At 34.3% G+C, this 17,542-nt stretch overlaps 4 protein-coding genes across 4 annotated transcripts in view; 3 read left to right on the plus strand and 1 right to left on the minus strand.

Annotated features, from left to right (window-relative positions):
• Window positions 1–273: 273 nt before the first annotated feature.
• LOC108806935 (uncharacterized) lies at window positions 274–2,119 on the plus strand. The gene is made up of 8 exons (XM_018579151.2): window positions 274–528; window positions 953–993; window positions 1,088–1,162; window positions 1,242–1,328; window positions 1,432–1,466; window positions 1,560–1,645; window positions 1,737–1,802; window positions 1,892–2,119. Exons 1-8 carry the CDS (start codon window positions 462–464, stop codon window positions 1,924–1,926), a joined length of 492 nt encoding a protein of 163 aa, XP_018434653.1. The 5' UTR covers window positions 274–461; the 3' UTR covers window positions 1,927–2,119.
• Window positions 2,120–5,605: 3,486 nt separating this feature from the next.
• On the plus strand, window positions 5,606–7,855 carry LOC130496430 (uncharacterized). Its single transcript, XM_056988495.1, has 2 exons — window positions 5,606–5,912; window positions 6,755–7,855. The coding sequence occupies exon 2, from the start codon at window positions 6,755–6,757 to the stop codon at window positions 7,811–7,813; it is 1,059 nt and encodes a 352-aa protein (XP_056844475.1). The 5' UTR covers window positions 5,606–5,912; the 3' UTR covers window positions 7,814–7,855.
• Window positions 7,856–12,681: 4,826 nt separating this feature from the next.
• Window positions 12,682–14,618, minus strand: LOC108808083 (WUSCHEL-related homeobox 8). Its single transcript, XM_056987058.1, is given in 9 exon segments — window positions 12,682–12,687; window positions 12,798–12,979; window positions 12,982–13,026; window positions 13,720–13,759; window positions 13,761–13,880; window positions 13,882–14,189; window positions 14,192–14,273; window positions 14,275–14,333; window positions 14,520–14,618. Coding segments are annotated over 9 exon segments (939 nt in total). The 5' UTR covers window positions 14,617–14,618.
• A 2,290-nt stretch (window positions 14,619–16,908) lies between these two features.
• The window catches only part of LOC108808082 (uncharacterized), a 2,496-nt gene continuing 1,862 nt past the window's right edge, over window positions 16,909–17,542 (plus strand). The window contains exon 1 of the mRNA XM_018580281.1: window positions 16,909–16,923. Coding sequence (XP_018435783.1) covers window positions 16,909–16,923 — 15 coding nt within the window. The remainder of the gene's footprint in view (window positions 16,924–17,542) is intronic.

Here is a 17,542-nt window from a genome sequence, read left to right on the forward strand (position 1 = left end):
TATTTTTAACAGAGTTTTTGAAATATGGCAATGACTAATAGTTATTATATCAGTGTAATTAAAATTTATGTAATAAGATTTTATTTTTGTCAATATTTTTGAAATATAGCAATATAACATATTTTAAATAAATGGTAATTAAAAGGAAAAAAAATGTTTATTACAGTATTACAAAACGAGATAATAACCGTTGGATCTATATATTAACAAGATCTTGAAGTAGACCATAACACAGAGTAGCAACCTCAATCAATACATAAACAGAGAATCCACAAAAAGCGACAGGTGCCTTTAGGGTTTTCGTCTCGTTGTGCTGTGTGTGACCGTTCTCCTCCACTAATTCTTATTCGCTTTTGAATAGTCTCTTGCGTCTCAGGAATCCGATTCTCTGTTTCCCTTTTTTTTTTACCAATTTTTGATCTCATTCTCTTGCGGAATTTGAGTTTTTGTGGGGGGAGACGATGGGAAGAGGCAAGTTCAAGGGGAAACCTACAGGCCAACGCCGATTCTCTAGCGCTGCTGAAATACGTAAGAATTTTGTCTTGAATTTGTGTAAAACATATAATATTTGCCCTAATTTCTTGATTTCTTCTGCTCTGTAGATGATTTATACGAGTTAAGATAATCATTGGATACATAATAGATAGAGTTTGGTTAAGTTCTTAACTGTCACTCTGCTTTTTGTATCACGTTTACTTGGTTCAACTCTATTGGAAGCTGCCATGTCTTAGTCCTTTCCATTATTTTAGTTGTTAAATTTGATGTTTTCGATTCACTATTTTTGTGTTTTTTTTTGCGCGTTTGAGAGAGTCATGTGTAAAATATCTGATTCTGATGATCTTCAGAAGTGTTCAATTTAGTGTGATCTGGTCCAGTTTTCGGTGAATTTTCGGTTTATTTTCTAGGGATTTAATATTTCAAGATTGTTTTTTTTTTTTGGTGTGTTGTGCAGTTGCGGGCACTTCTGCTGCACGTCCTCGGTCATTCAAGCAGGTACTTTGGCAGTTTTTTCGTACAAGTTTTATACGTTTGTTTGTTTAAGTGTGTAGTGGTGAATGATTTTTGCATTTTTTGATGACATTATCAGAAAGAAGCAGAGTACGAAGAAGATATCGAAGAGGAGTCTGAGGAATCTGAAGAAGAATCCGAAGATGAATCTGATGTGAGTGGAAAGCCTTTATAATCTTATGTTCATCTATTATGGCAATTCATATTTAATTTTGGTATATTAATAATATCAGGTGAAGAAGAAAGGACATGAAGCTCTAATCGAAGTTGATAACCCTAACAGAGCTAAGCCAAAGACCTTGAAAGCAAGAGACCTTGATGTAATTTTCTCTTGAGTAATCTCTACTTTATGTGGATCTCTCCATATATATAAACTATGTTTGTGTTAGTAACGTTGTGTTTTTCTCTCTCTCTGTTTATTAGGCAAGTAAAACCACTGAACTCTCAAGGCGTGAAAGGTTTGTTGCTAATACTGAACATTTAAATCTCTTACAAACATGTGTTAATGAGTAGTTTCTTAAAACAGTTCCATCATATATGGTCTTCTGCAGGGAGGAGCTAGAGAAGCAGCGAGCTCATGAGCGATACATGAAGTTGCAGGAGCAAGGCAAAACCGAGCAAGCAAGAAAGGATTTGGGTAAAAACAACAATGAACCTCTTGTTCTCTTTCTTCGTTACCTGATGAGCTTATTAATTATCTTATCCCTTGTGTGCGTGTGTGTGTACAGATCGTTTGGCTCTGATTCGTCAACAGAGAGAAGAAGCTGCCAAGAAGCGAGAAGAGGAAAAAGCAGGTAAAATAAAACATCATTGGGTTTTGGAAAAAAAGACAGTCTTCTCCTTATTGTTTCTGATATTTTTTAATGTCTCACGTTTATTGTAGCGAGAGACGCGAAGAAAGTCGATGCACGCAAATGAGCTAAGTGTTCAAGCTCATCAGAGAACTACCCTACTTTATAACTATATATATAACAAAACAAGACTCAGCGACTAAGATGCGTTTTTTTTTTTACTTTTGTTCAATTGGTAAACAGATACAGCCTTTACCTATTTACTCAATTCCGTGTGGATCCTAATACATTTGAAAGTTATTGAGTCTTTTAGCATCCGATTGAAAGAACTATAAACAACACCATCTCCGACAATTCTAGCCAACTCATCCTTATGCACCATCTTCATCTTTTTATAATTAATTTCTCCTCGAATATTTTTATTCTTCTAAATGCATCTCCATACTTAAACATATCTATATCGAGTAGTTAAATATGACGGCATTATTTTTTTCTTGGAAACGTAAACGCTTCTCAAATTTGTATGTAACTCTTTTATATCAACCACATTAACCACCGACTGAAGTGTTTTGACATTGTTTGTTTACACATGAGATGTATTTGATGCTAGATCAAACAGACTAAGTTAATATTAACCTATATCTTAGGTTATTTCTTGTCTGGGAAGTGTTTGATAAAATACATGAATGAGTTTCCTCTGTTTACATGTTTTTTTAAAACTAAACTTGCTTACATGTTTAACCAATAGGTGTTGATGTTATGAATATTTAATAACTACTTAGACTTGTTTACATGTTTTTTAAACATAAACTTGCTTACATGTTTAACTAATGAGAGTTGATGTTATGAATATTTAATAACTATTTGGACTTGCTTTTAGTGTATGTTTGAGTGTAATTAACCAATGGAAATTGATGATAAATGCATGATTAGCTTATGAATTGATATCATGAAATAAATTGATTTACTTGTGTCATCTTAAGTTGAAGAAGCTTGTTATTTGATGATTGGTTTAGCATCTTAAGTTAGAACCTATTAATTTTTAATCCATTATCTAATCCCATAAGTTTAATCTTTAAACCTTCCTTATCACTTATTTTTGCTTAATAAATTGATTGAATTAAGATTATTGTTTATTAATCGTTTTTACTCACTAGGTTCTAAAACCCACCTTATTTGCTTACCTTAACTAACAACTTTTCTCTTCAATTTGAATACTTTCAAGTTGGATTGAAAACTGAAACGTATTATAGAATTAAACATTTTACCTATTATATGATCGTGTTCATCAACAACAATCTTTTCGAAGTTGCGACAGGATTCAGGGCCTGCCCTGGGCTAAAGCCCATAAAACCAGGGCTTTAAGCGCCAAAATTATTTATGTTATAAGGGGCGCCAAATTACAAAATACTCTTTAGTGTAGTGGTTTGTGTCTAGTGTTCTTTTATGTGCAAGGGACGTGTTCGAATTTCCTCTATTCTGTTTTATTTTCTTTTTCTTTTTAATAATGGCAACAAATAAAAATATTTAATAATCAAAGATTTTAATACCTTTTCTAACAACTTTAATTTCCTTTTATCTACCTGGCTAATTAGTTTTGTTTCCTTCTAACAAATGTATGTTTCATTTATATATGTATTAAATTATATGATACAAATTATAAAGTTACAAAAGTAAACAATAACTAAATTTTCGTTTTTGATAATGATTATAGCCAAAAAAAACTGATTACTTTTAACAACTTATTTCGTTATATTACAGATATAAAATAAACAAGAGGATCAAACAAAACTAATTATTATTTTTTTTATCTTAGCAATTGACAGTTTTTTTTATTTTTTTTGTTAATCTTTAGATTCTCTATTACAAAACTGTATATTAGTCATTCTTCTCTTCTAATTTTCTATGTAAATTTAGTTTTTCATTCGTAACTATTTTTATATCTTTTGCAAGTTTTCTATATTAAAAAAAAAACTCAAAATATGAAATTAGCTTAAGGTGATATACATTAAAACTGTAAAAATACAGAAAACTAAAATTAATATGTTATATCATATATGTTGTATTTTATTTTTCTATATTTTATATATTTCTTCTTTTTGTTGTAGGATTGTTAGTGTTTTTATGTCTTATGAGTTATGATCAAAGATATAGAATGTTTTCAAATTTTAAAAATGATTATATAGTAACAAATTCTAGTTAAGGGCAATATTTTTTCTAGTTCGCTTTAGGCGCCGTATTAGTCCGGACCGGCACTGCAGGATTATTCAACGTCAAAGAGGCTTTTGGAAACAACACCATGTTAGCGAACTCTTTTGGACAAATATTCTTACCGATGAATTTGGAGTTACTTTTCAATACCTCTCCAAAACGATGTTTTCATTATCTTGTGAGTTTTCATTCTGATGAACAAAATTATTCAAAATTTTAACGGTTTGAGTCTATTTTTTTCTCTGTTTAAAATTTTTCTCAAGTATTTTGTGTTTGATTTTGCAGCTTTAGAAAATGACGATTGAAGACTTGTGGTTTTACAGATGATAATCTAATATAATAAAGGTATTTCTTCAATTTATTTAATTACCTTGCGTATTTGAAACTTTTATAAAGATTTAATTAAAAATTGGAACTTTGTTACAGCTTAGTTAATGTTTGTTCTCAATGTTAGCCAGTCGACGTAAGTTGTTTTAAAGCCCAACTAGATCATGATCCGCGCGCCTGCGCGGATTTATCTTTTGATTCACATATTTTATATACATGTTGTATATTATTTAAGATTTATAAATAAAAAAAGTTAGAATGATCTGGAACCAAAAAAAATTGACCCGGACAAAAAAAAATCAAATACCTACTTAGATCCAAATGTTGAGAACTCGAAGAACTCATACCTGAAATGAACAGATTTATACCCGATCCAATGAGCTAAATTTCAAACATAATATCTTTTGTTATATTTTTAATTCATTTTTGGGTTGGTGAGATTTACTATTTATTCGGAAATTTTTTTGCTAACTTAATGGTATATATTCGTAGGTTTATTTTTTCTGAACAGGAAAAAAAAAATTTGGGTCTTGATTAAATTTATCTTATATAACAAATTGCTGCTATAAATAATTTTTATAAAAATTAATTTGTAACAGTAATATCATTTTTGTTATAAATTAGTATATCATGGTTTATAGGTTTAAAGTATAGTCGTCTTTATAGTATTGCTAATATTGATAGATGCAAGTTAATGAATACATATAATATATTGTATTATTAGTAATCTGTCGTATAGTATTATATGCTAGTAGATGTATTATTAATAATTTATCTTATAGTATAATATGCTAGTGGATGTATCTAGCTTATAGTAAAATATATGCAATATAACGAAACATACGTAGTGGATATAATAATAAGGTAAGAAGTGAAAAACTAGGGTAATGGTTGATATTAATTATTTCTAAAAAGGCATGTCTAATAATAAATAGATTAATATAACATTAATTGCATAAGGTCCAACTTTAAAATCCACCTAGAAAAAGTTGTAATGTTTCTGTTTTAATAAGATAGATTCTATCCACCAGATATGTAATACTATCCTGTGGTGAGGATATTGAAGAATATCTTTCTCCAGTGAGATTGACGGTGGTCATCATTGACATGCCTTTCGAAATTGGGGCATGTGTTATGAATATTGTGTGATGTCTAGTATGAAATGTTCTAGATTTACTTGTTCCCTACTCCAAGTTACTTGTTCCCTACTCCAAGTTATTAGACTTGGTCTACAAGCTATGTAATCCTATATAAGGATCTCATTACTCATGGAATAAGATATCTCATTCTTTCACAAACAAAGCATCCGATCTCTCTCTCTCTCTCTTTGGTTCGATTAGTTCTTAAGCAAGAACACTAGGATTAGAACACGTTATCAGCACGATCTTGCTCAAGATCAACCAACTCGGAGACCATCATAAACCCTAGCCGCCGCCAACCACTTCTCTCTCTAAGATCTTTTACATTCAGTTGTTTCTTAGATCTTAAACTAATCATACTTTGAATCCTTTTCTTTGTTTGATTGATTAAGGTTTCTAAGAAAGGAACCAAGGAGAAGAATCGGCAAAGTAAAAGGTTAGATCTCAAAACCCTAATTTTTACTTGCAACTCAAGTTTATTTTCGGTTTCATCTTTCTTATTTTTGAATCCGATTTTAAAAGTTGATCCAGTTCTTGTTTAAAAACATATAAATCGATTTTATAAAATCTTATAAACTCTATTAGATCATATTTGATCAGATCCGAAATTCTAAACCTAAACCCTAAAATTTCGGATCTCAAAACCCTAAAATCCCTCATAACTTTAGTTTTGTAATAGACAACAAGCGATACCCCTTCTAAGGATGACACGCTATATGTCTAAATCAAAACATAAAGTCTATGTTTAACCAAAACTTAAAATCTGATTTAAATCTTTAAAATCTAATCCTTAAAGTTAATATCAGATTAAAAGGAAATTTAAATCATAAGAAATTTTTTTTTAAGCATGTGATAACATGACTTTCATTTTGTATAAGACAACAAGTGATACCCCTTATTAAAGGATGATACGCTATATGTCTACAACAAAATTAGTCTTATGTTTCCACATTTTTGATCAATGATCCACACCATTGTGTGGTTAGATCTTGAATTTTTAGTCAATGATCCATACTACTTAGTATGGCTAGACAATAAGGTCAATGATAGACCATGGTCGATGATGAGTACCTTCCGGTACGACTAGACCACAGGCCGTATTGGTCGATGAAGTACCTTCCAGTACAGCTAGCCCACAAGCTGCATGAGTCAATGAAGTGTACCCTAGGTACGACTAAGACCATGCTCTCATCCATCTTATTTTAAACCAAGTTGATGGATGAATTATAAGAAAATAAAATTTTCTAAAGACCTAAAACACCCTGATCTTTGTTTCAGATGGCCAAAATCGCAAATTTGGATTTTGCACCTCTAAGTGTGAGGGGTGACAATTACCTACAATGGGCACTAGATGTTGAGATTTCTCTTGGAGCCAAAGGCCTAGAGCATTGCATCGTTCCTCAGAACGAAGCTACTAAGAAAGAGAACTCTCAGACCCTCATGATCATCCGTCATCACATTGAGGAGAGTTTGAAAGCTCAATACCTCACAGTGAGTGATCCATATGAGTTATGGAAAGAGCTTCAGATGAGATATGATCACCAGAAGACCTTGATTCTTCCGGGTGCCACTTATGAGTGGATTCATCTCAGGATTCAAGACTTTAAGTCTGTGAATGAGTACAACTCAGCCTTATTTAAGATAGTCTCAAAACTGAGGCTATGTGGCGAGACTGTAACTGATAAGCAGTTGTTGGAAAAGACTTTCCAGACAATGTCCTCAAGCAATATGTTGCTTCAGCAACAATACAGACAGAAAGGTTTTAAGACCTATAGTGAGCTCATCTCATGTCTATTGCTTGCAGAACAGAACAACGAGCTGCTCTTGAAGAACAGTGAGCTTAGACCACCTGGATCTAAGCCTGTCCCTGAGGCAAATCATACCTCAAATGAGCCTAATGATGGTGCTGAAGCCAACCATGTCCGGTATGACCATAAGGGCCGCGGATCCTCATATGGAAGAGGACGTGGCCGTAAAGGTCATGGGCGAGGACGTGGACAAGGTGGCAACAGCAAAGGGCGTAGCACCCCTTATGACCGTCCAAACCAGTCCAATAATGGACAAGGTAAAGGCAGAGGCAATGGGACTTCTTCGAAGCCACAAAATCCTGCAAGCTCACCTTGCCATAGATGCGGAATGATGAATCATTGGGCAAAGAATTGCCGCACAGCCAAGCATCTGGTCGACCTCTATCAAGAGAGTCTTAAGGGCAAGAATCCGGAAGCACACATGGTGTACAAGGATGGTGAGGACGATTTTGATCATGACAAGGACGACCTCATGGACTTTGAGACTTCAGACATACTCACTATGCTGAATGATGATCCAGTCGAATAATGTGATGCATCAAACGATTTGTGTTTGAATGCTTTTGGTGTTTTTAGGCTTTGAGAATTTTTTTTTTTAAGTGCTTTTGCATTCTATGTTTTATTTTAAGAATAAACTATGTTTACTTTCATTTTCAATAATAATATGAATGATTCAGATTATATTTTATTGTCTAGAATGAAAGGAAGTATGGACACACTTGTGGTTGATAGTGGGACAAGCCACACGATTCTTAAAGATAAGAAATTCTTTGTTAATCTAACATTGAAAGATGCCAATGTGAGCACAATAGCTGGTGTATCATCACTAATCAAAGGCCACGGCCAAGCTTATGTCTTGTTACCAAATGGGACACATCTAGAAATAGATGAAGCATTGTATTCTCCAAACTCTAAAAGAAGCCTGTTGAGCTTTAAAGACATTCGCAAGAATGGTCTTCATATTCAAACGAGTGGAGAAGGAGCCAAAGAGTTCTTAAACATCTTTGAGCTCGACCAAGACCATAAGAAGGTCTTGGAAATGATACCAGCTGTATCCACTGGTCTTTACCATGCTCAGATCAGTGCGGTCGAAGCCAATGCTATAACAATAAGCAAAGAGTTCAAGGAGAACTTTGCTTTGTGGCACGACCGGCTAGGGCATCCAGGAACATCTATGATGCGTAGACTTATTCTAAATTCTAATGGTCATAACCTTAAAGGTAGACGAGTTGTTCCTAAGATCCATACATGTGTACCTTGTGCACAAGGAAAACTCCAAGTCCGACCATCACCAGTCAAAGTGACAAAGGAAACCATAGGTTTTCTGGAAAGAATACAAGGTGACATCTGTGGACCAATACACCCACCAAGTGGGACGTTTAGGTACTTCATGGTACTCATTGATGCGTCCACAAGATGGTCCCATGTGTGCCTATTATCCACACGGAATCTAGCCTTAGCTAGACTTCTTGCTCAAATCATCAGATTGAAAGCACACTTTCCAGACTTTCCTTTGAAGACTATACGTCTTGATAATGCTGGTGAATTCACTTCCCAAGCCTTTTATGAGTACTGTATGTCCATGGGGGTGACAGTTGAACATTCCGTGGCACATGTCCATACACAGAACGGCCTAGCCGAGTCCTTTATCAAAAGGATTCAGATGATTGCTAGACCTTTACTCATGAAAAGTAATCTTCCAGTCACAGCTTGGGGACATGCAGTATTGCATGCTGCGGAATTAATACGCATCAGACCATCTAGTGAACATAGATATTCACCATCCCAGCTCCTCATGGGTCGAGAGCCAGACATCTCCCATCTTAAGACTTTTGGATGTGCTGTTTATTATCCAATAGCTCCACCACAAAGAACAAAGATGGGAGCTCAGAGAAGGATGGGAATATATGTTGGATATGATTCTCCCTCAATTATAAAATACCTCGAGCCAACCACGGGTGATTTATTTAAGGCCAGGTATGCAGATTGCCATTTTGTGGAATCTGAGTATCCAACATTGGGAGGAAATAATAGCAAGCTGGTAAAAGAAATTACATGGAATCATACATCCCAAGCATGGCAAGATCCTCGAACTCAAGTCTGTGATCTTGAAGTTCAGAAGATTATACATCTTCAAGAGCTAGCTAATAAATTGCCAGATTCCTTTGCTGACCCAAATAGAATGACCAAGTCATATATACCAGCTGCTAATGCACCAATAAGAATTAATGTCCAAAAGGGACAAAATCAAGTTGCTACAGAGTCTAAGACACGTCTGAAACGTGGTAGACCAATTGGTTCCAAAGATAAGAACCCCCGCATAAGTAAGAAAGGTGCTAAACAGACCGTGGGCGAGGGGATGAAGGAGCTGGTCGATGTGGTCGATCTGTCCGTCCAAAAGGACCGGGACATGGACGAACCAACGTCCGGACATGGGCCGGGCGTACCAGCATCCTCAGACATGAACATTGGCACGGTTGCTAAGGGGCCTAATGAGATTTGGGACGCCAAAACTCAGGGTTCTGAACCACCTGACAATGAAGAGATCTCAATAAACTATGTCATGTCTGGAAAACAATGGAACAGAAAACATGTCGACATGGATGATTTATTTGCATATCATGTAGCACTTGAGATCATTGAAAATGATGAGGATCTAGAACCCACGTCCATTTATGAATGCATGCAAAGAAAAGATTGGCTTAAGTGGAAAGAAGCCATAAACGTGGAGTTAAACTCTTTCAAGAAGAGAGGTGTTTTTGGACCAATACTCCTAACACCACACAATCTAAAACCAGTGGGTTACAAATGGGTCTTTGTGAGAAAGAGAAATGAGAATGGTGAAGTCGTGAGGTATAAGGCCCGACTTGTTGCACAAGGATTCTCACAGAGACCAGGAATCGATTATGAGGAGACTTATTCTCCCGTGGTGGATGCAACAACATTCAGATTCCTTATAAGTCTGGCCATAAGAGAAAATCTTGATTTACGGTTAATGGATGTAGTAACCGCATATCTTTATGGACCACTGGACAATGATATATACATGAAAGTACCAGATGGTATTGAAATACCTAAGGATGCTAAAGGTTCTCGAGAACAGCATTGCATCAAGCTTAACAAAGCTTTGTACGGATTGAAACAATCTGGTCGTATGTGGTACAACAGATTGAGTGAGTACTTACTGAAAGAAGGCTACAAGAATGATCAAGTAAGCCCATGTATATTCATTAAGAAATCCGGCCAAGGCTATGTGATCATAGCCGTGTATGTTGATGATCTAAACATACTTGGAACGGCCAAAGAGATTTCCCAAACAGTTGAGTATCTCAAGAAAGAATTTGAGATGAAAGATTTGGGAAAAACCAAGTTTTGCTTGGGACTACAGATTGAACATCTTAAAGATGGAATCCTTGTGCATCAAAAGACCTATACTGAAAAAGTTCTTAAAAGGTTCAACATGGATAAGTGTCATCCACTTAGTAGTCCCATGGTTGTAAGATCCCTTGGTCTAGACACTGATCCGTTTAGACCTAAGGCTGAGGATGAAGAGGTCCTTGGTCCAGAGTATCCTTACCTCAGTGCTATTGGCGCCTTGATGTACTTGACTACACATACTAGGCCGGACATCTGTTTTGCTGTGAGCCTATTGTCCAGATTCAGTTCATGTCCGACCATGAGGCATTGGAATGGGATCAAACACATTCTAAGATACCTACAAGGAACTAAGGATGTAGGTTTATTTTATGCTAACCAAAACAAAGAAGATTTGGTTGGTTTTGCTGATGCAGGTTACCAGTCCGACCCACACAGTGCTAAGTCCCAGACCGGCTATGTTTTCACATATGGAGGCACGGCCATTTCATGGAGATCAGTCAAGCAGACTATATCAGCCACATCATCCAATCACTCGGAGATATTGGCGATCCATGAAGCAAGTAGAGAGTGTGTCTGGTTGAGACTCATGACACACCATATTCGGACAGCATGTGGAATCACGGATGGTAAAGACGAGCCGACCATTCTTTATGAAGACAATGCGGCCTGCATAGCTCAGCTCAAGGATGGATACATCAAGGGTGACAAGACTAAGCACGTTCTCCCCAAGTTCTTCTTCACCCATGATCTACAGAAGGAAGGAGAGGTCAAGGTACTCCAAGTCAGATCAAGCGAGAACTCAGCCGACCTCTTCACTAAGGCATTACCAACATGCACGCTCAGGAAGCTTATGCAGCAGATTGGTATGCGATCACTGAGAAGCCTTCAGTGATGTTCACTTCAGGGGAAGTAATGCGGCTGTACTCTTTTTCCTATCCATGGCTTCCCGTTTTTACCACATTGGGTTTTTGGGTTTACCATGGAAAGGTTTTAACGAGGCAGTATTCCAAACGCATTACAAACTCTAGACGGTTATGGCATTACAATTTCGGTTTTTAACGAGATAGCATCTTGCAGCATAATGGACATCAAGGGGAAGTGTTATGAATATTGTGTGATGTCTAGTATGAATGTTCTAGATTTACTTGTTCCCTACTCCAAATTACTTGTTCCCTACTCCAAGTTACTTGTTCCCTACTCCAAGTTATTAGACTTGGTCTACAAGCTATGTAATCCTATATAAGGAACTCATTACTCATGGAATAAGATATCTCATTCTTTCACAAACAAAGCATCCGATCTCTCTCTCTCTTTGGTTCGATTAGTTCTTAAGCAAGAACACTAGGATTAGAACAGCATGATTATTTAACATCAAAAAAGCTTTTTGGAAAGCAACACCATTTTTTGATAACATTGTTCGGGACAATCTATTTTTTACCGACGATTTGAAGTTACTTTTTCAACCTCTCCAAAACAGTGAATATTATTATCTTTTGAATTTTTATTGTGATTTAACAAAATTATTCAAAATTTAACTGGTTGAGTTTTTTTTCTAATTAAAACTTGCTCAAGCGTTTGTGTTTGATTTTTGCAATTTTAGAAAATGAGAATTGAAGACTTTTAGGTTTTATGGATGAATATCTAATATAATAAGAAGATTTCTTCAATTTATTTAGTTACCTTGCAGTTTTGAGACTTCGAAATAGAAAATAAATAATCATATTCATCTTTGAAAGATCCAATGAGTCCTCATCTATTTTTCCATCATTAGTTAATATACATTACATCACAAAATAATATCAAATAAAAAAAATTTGAGAACAAAATAAATAGAATTGCACAACACATTAACTTGATATCGTTGGAAACAAACATTAAGTAAGTTGTAACAAAATATTCATTTTTTTACTTAAAATCTTTTCCGAAGTTTCAAAAAAACAAGAAAATTAAACAAATTGAAGAAATCCCCTTATTTATTAGATATTCATCCATAAAACCGCAGGTCTTCAATATCATTTTCTAAAGCTGCAAAATCAAACACAAATGTTTGAGCAAAATTTTAGACTGAAAAATAAACAAAGACTTAAACCGTTTAAATTTTTTCAAAACTTTTTTTAATCACAATTAAAACTCACAAGATAATAAATAGCACCATTGTGGAGAGGTTGAAAGGTAACTCCAAATTCATCGGTAAGAATAGGTTGTCCAAACGAGTTTATCAACATAGCGTTGCTTCCAAATGCCTCTCTAACGTTGAATGATCCTCCCTCAATTTCGAAAGGCATGTCGTTGATGAACACCGTCAATCTCTCCGGAATAGATAATCTCCTACATCACCACCACCGAATAATACTGCATATTCCCGTGCACAAACAAAAAACCATGAATCTTATTTCTCATCGTAATTATAAGTTAATAGAACACGTTTTAGAACATTTGTGTAGAGAAATAGAAGAAATTTACCCTATCGACAGAAAAATATGCTTGGATAATATATAAGAAATTTCCCCAAGGGAGTTTTTGGAAATTAACTGTAAGCGGTCAAATCTAAAAGACCAAAACGTCATTTCCATAAAACACGTATGCATGCGTTACTCGGTCAAAAAAAAAAAATTCAGTCAAAAAAGAAGAAGAAGATTAATTAGGATCCGTAGATAATTAATTATTTACTTATACCATATCATATATATATATATATATATATATATATATATATATAATACATATAACAATATAAGCATCCTTAGATAAATATAAATGTTGTTCAATTATTAAATCCTACGTTTATTGGGGAAACCTTCTTTTAAACGGCATGTGTTCTTTACACTTATTTTAACATCTATAAAATAAGTGAAATCAGGAGGATGTCCAATCACATTAGACTTTAGGTAAGGCTACAAAACAACATCAGAAGGAAATATAAATTTACCATGGTTATTATTCTATTATGTTCTCAAGTGAAAGTCTTAAGGAAGATTCATTACATGTCTATAATAAAGATATATATTGTATATATGTGTGTGTGTGTGTGTGTTTAGATTTTAGGAACTGATTGATTACCTTGTGACTGATTGACGGTTGATGGAACAGTTGCAGAAAACCGAACTAGGGAAAGAACCATTTTCACCGCCTTCAAAGTTGATCTCCGGAATGTTCATATTAACGCCGTTATTAGCGGCGGCGAACTCAATCCTCTCTTCAGATACCACCGGCCGCACAACAAAAATCACCAAAACCAAACCCTGATTGGCCAAAGCTTGGATTATTATCATCCGGATATAAAAAACTGGCCGGTTCAGTTATTACCAACTCATTGTTTTGACTCGGAAATAAACCAGTTTCATGGTTAACCAAACCAAAACAAGGATCAGTAGTATCAACACTAGGACTAGGAGTAATGATTTTGTCCTTCCTGGTCTTGTTTGGATTACAACCAAGCATTTTAGGGTTTTTCTTAAGAACACGAAGCTTGTGTTTTGCCCGTGATTTCCGGTTCTGAAACCAGTAAAAAACATTTGCATCTCCGATTGACCATATTCCTGAAGTCGGATCCGGATTCTTTGAATCTCTTCTCTAGGTGGATTCACAATACCCGAATTGAAAATTGATTCGGAGTATCCGAATCTGCTCCGGTTTAGGATTCCATCTTGGTTTAGGATCTGGTACACGATCTGATTCACAGATCCATTTACAAATCATCATGCATGTCTTAACATATATATATATATATATATATATATATATTATATATATATATATTATTATATACACATAAGATCATATAGCTTGTTTCTATAGTCAGTCATATAAGTGATGTATGATTTACATGGAAACAACAAAATATATTAGATAGATACCCGAGGAAAAGGAAGTATCCATGTCACGATGATGATGCTGATTGTTAAGGGGTTTGGATTTGAACATGCTAGGCCAATTTTTGTTCGAGGAGGACATGTTGATATTGGTGATATGATTATGATTAGAGACAGAGAAATATAGAGAGAGTTCTTAGGGTTGATCTAGGTTAAATGAGAATAACAAAGTTGCTCTCACGTTATATATAAGCCCCTTTACCTACCCTTTGGTGTGCATCATTCATAATTAATGGGAAATAAAACGTAAAACAACAGAGAAAAATACAAGAAAATAGCAAAAACATTGCATACAGTACGTATCTGTCTGTCAGCGAAAAAAAAAAAACAGTACGTATCTGTCAAAATGTAAGGAATTTTTCTTTTATAAGAGGCTTAAAGTAAGAAAACTAATTTCTTGTTTCTTCAAACAATTGAATTTGTATTATATCGCCTATGTTCATTTCACTTTTGTTATTTCGAACTACGTAATTCGAATTTGAAACCCCTTCGAATGGATTTGGCTTCTATTATTTATTTTCAATCAAATTGTATTTTCTGAGATTTTAAAACCACATGATCTGAATTTGCCTATACCAATTTCACAACTCTAATAATCAGGAATTCCTTGCTTTTTTCTTCTCATTTTGTAGCCCTGCTAATGAATGGTAATTTTTAACCAAACAATTTTTTTTTCTTCCAAAAAAATACGATGGATTTATTTTGGATAATTTTTGGTACTTTATTTACTTAGTTTATTGACATTGATTGGTTATATAAGGGACGGTGGGTTTTGGATTGACTCGAGATATCATAATTGTTCTATCATTTAATATTTTATCATCAAAAACAAGTGAAAATATAGACAAAAATATTGAATGATTGTTTATTTTATTTATGCTTAAAATGTAGTTAGATGAAAATATAAGTAATTAACAAAAAAAGTTAATGCCTACAAAGGTAGTTTCATGGAAAGTGTTAAAGTAATTAAGATTGTGAATTAGAAGGACACAAAATGTATATAGGTAAACTTTGACTAAGAATTTTTTTTAAAATACTGAAAAACTTTGAACCAAATCGAATTGGCGTTTTTTTGTATTTACCATATATTATAACTTCAACAAAATTCTGGAAATGGTGTTAATAGTTTCTGGTTGTTTTATCTCATTCAAAAACTAACCATAAATTCCGTTACACACAATTTCTAAGTAACCCTAAAGGGCCTAAACATGAAAACTCCAGGGTTAAAAGAACATGAAAAACCAAACAGCAAAAATTTCCGTTACACGTTTTTCTCTAATCCATGTTCAGACATCTTTATCTACCTTATTCAAGTGTAAACACTAAACAGTTATTTATACGTTTAATTATTTCAATAAAAAAATATGATTATTTATGTAAAGCCCTAGCGGAAGCACTACGAAAAACATAAGAATATTTTGGATTTTTATTGAATGAATGATGACAAAATGAAGATATATGTGGAACAGAAGAGGATAACGGATTTAATATTATATTAACAATTAATTTGAACAAGAAAATTTGTGAATTTCAGTTTCTTTTCTCTGGTTAGCATCATCGGATGGTTGAGTTCTAGTTGTATCTAGTTGAATGTTTATGTAAAATATGTTAATATTATTATATTAAAAAGAAATATGATGTTAAGCTAGATGGACTTCGTACTTAAAGTCAATTGGTTTTAAGTGTGAATCCTATCTAATTTAACATGGCATCAGAGTCCGATCCACGTAGTCTAACCTGATTTACTATCGATTTTTGTCCAAACATTCCGAGATTAACGCTCAAAGAGCTATTATTTCGAGGGGGCATATCAGGGACAAGATCCACATCGGATATTGGAATTGATCCTTAACAATATATAAGATAGATGAGTCAACCTTCTTATCACCAATTGGTTTTAGGTTGGAAGCCCATCTAGTTTAACATTATATCAGAGTCCGATCCACACAGTCCAACCCGATCCATTATCTATCTAGCCCAAAAGTCGGCCCATCGATCCTACCCGAACATTCCGAGATTGATGCTAAAAGAACCATCATTTGAATGGGCGTATTAGAGACAAATGTTTCACATCGGATATTGGAAAGAATCCTTAGCAATATATAAGATAGATGGATCACTCCTCTTATCATTAGTTAGTTTTAAGTGTAAAGTCCATCTACCTTAACATGGTTTTAAATGTGAAACACACTAACTTAACACATGATCTATTGATAAATATTATGTCTAAATATATATTTCATTAACTTAAGAGATTATTTTATCAAATTATACTAATATGAAACACAATATGATTATAAGAAAAATTTAAATATAAAAATTAAAATTTCAAAAGCAACTAAAACAAAAAATATATCCATTTTAGAAAGAAATGATGGTTCAGAATCCAGTAATGATTTAAAACACATACTATATGCTTTGAGTTGATTGATGCTGATCACACACACGAACTCAAAAACAAGGGAAGACGACATATTTCCCCACCATAATTATGACATAGTAATAAATGTACACAAAGTTTCGACCTCGTTTCAATTGCACACCACCAAAGTATAACAACCTATTTCCACATACGAGAAAAGTTCGAAACTCGTTTTCCTCTAAACTTTGAAAATCGAACTAATCCCAACAGATAGTGGTTTAAAGTTGGTTAGTGTTTCCTAAACTAAACTTAACCAATGACTAACCTATTTAAACCAAAAACTACCCGATTATGACCCGGTTAGAGAATAAAAACCCGATTAAATTAACCACAACCAACCCATGACCCGAATTAAAAAACATTACAAACCCTAATTATCTATCTCTCTCGCGAAGAAGATTGTTTTCCTTTTTTGGGGTTTTGAGAAAAGAAGAAGAACATAGTTAGCTCCTCCACATCGTTGCTCCTCCGATTGTCTCCATTCAGGTAATTTCGACATCTCTCTCGCTCTCTCTCTCTCTGTCTCTGTCTCTGTCTCTCTCTCTCTCTCTCTCTCTCTCTCTCTCTCTCTCTCTCTCTCTCTCTC

The sequence above is a fragment of the Raphanus sativus genome, chromosome 6 (genome assembly GCF_000801105.2).
Source record: "Raphanus sativus cultivar WK10039 chromosome 6, ASM80110v3, whole genome shotgun sequence".
Taxonomy (NCBI): Eukaryota; Viridiplantae; Streptophyta; class Magnoliopsida; order Brassicales; family Brassicaceae; genus Raphanus; species Raphanus sativus.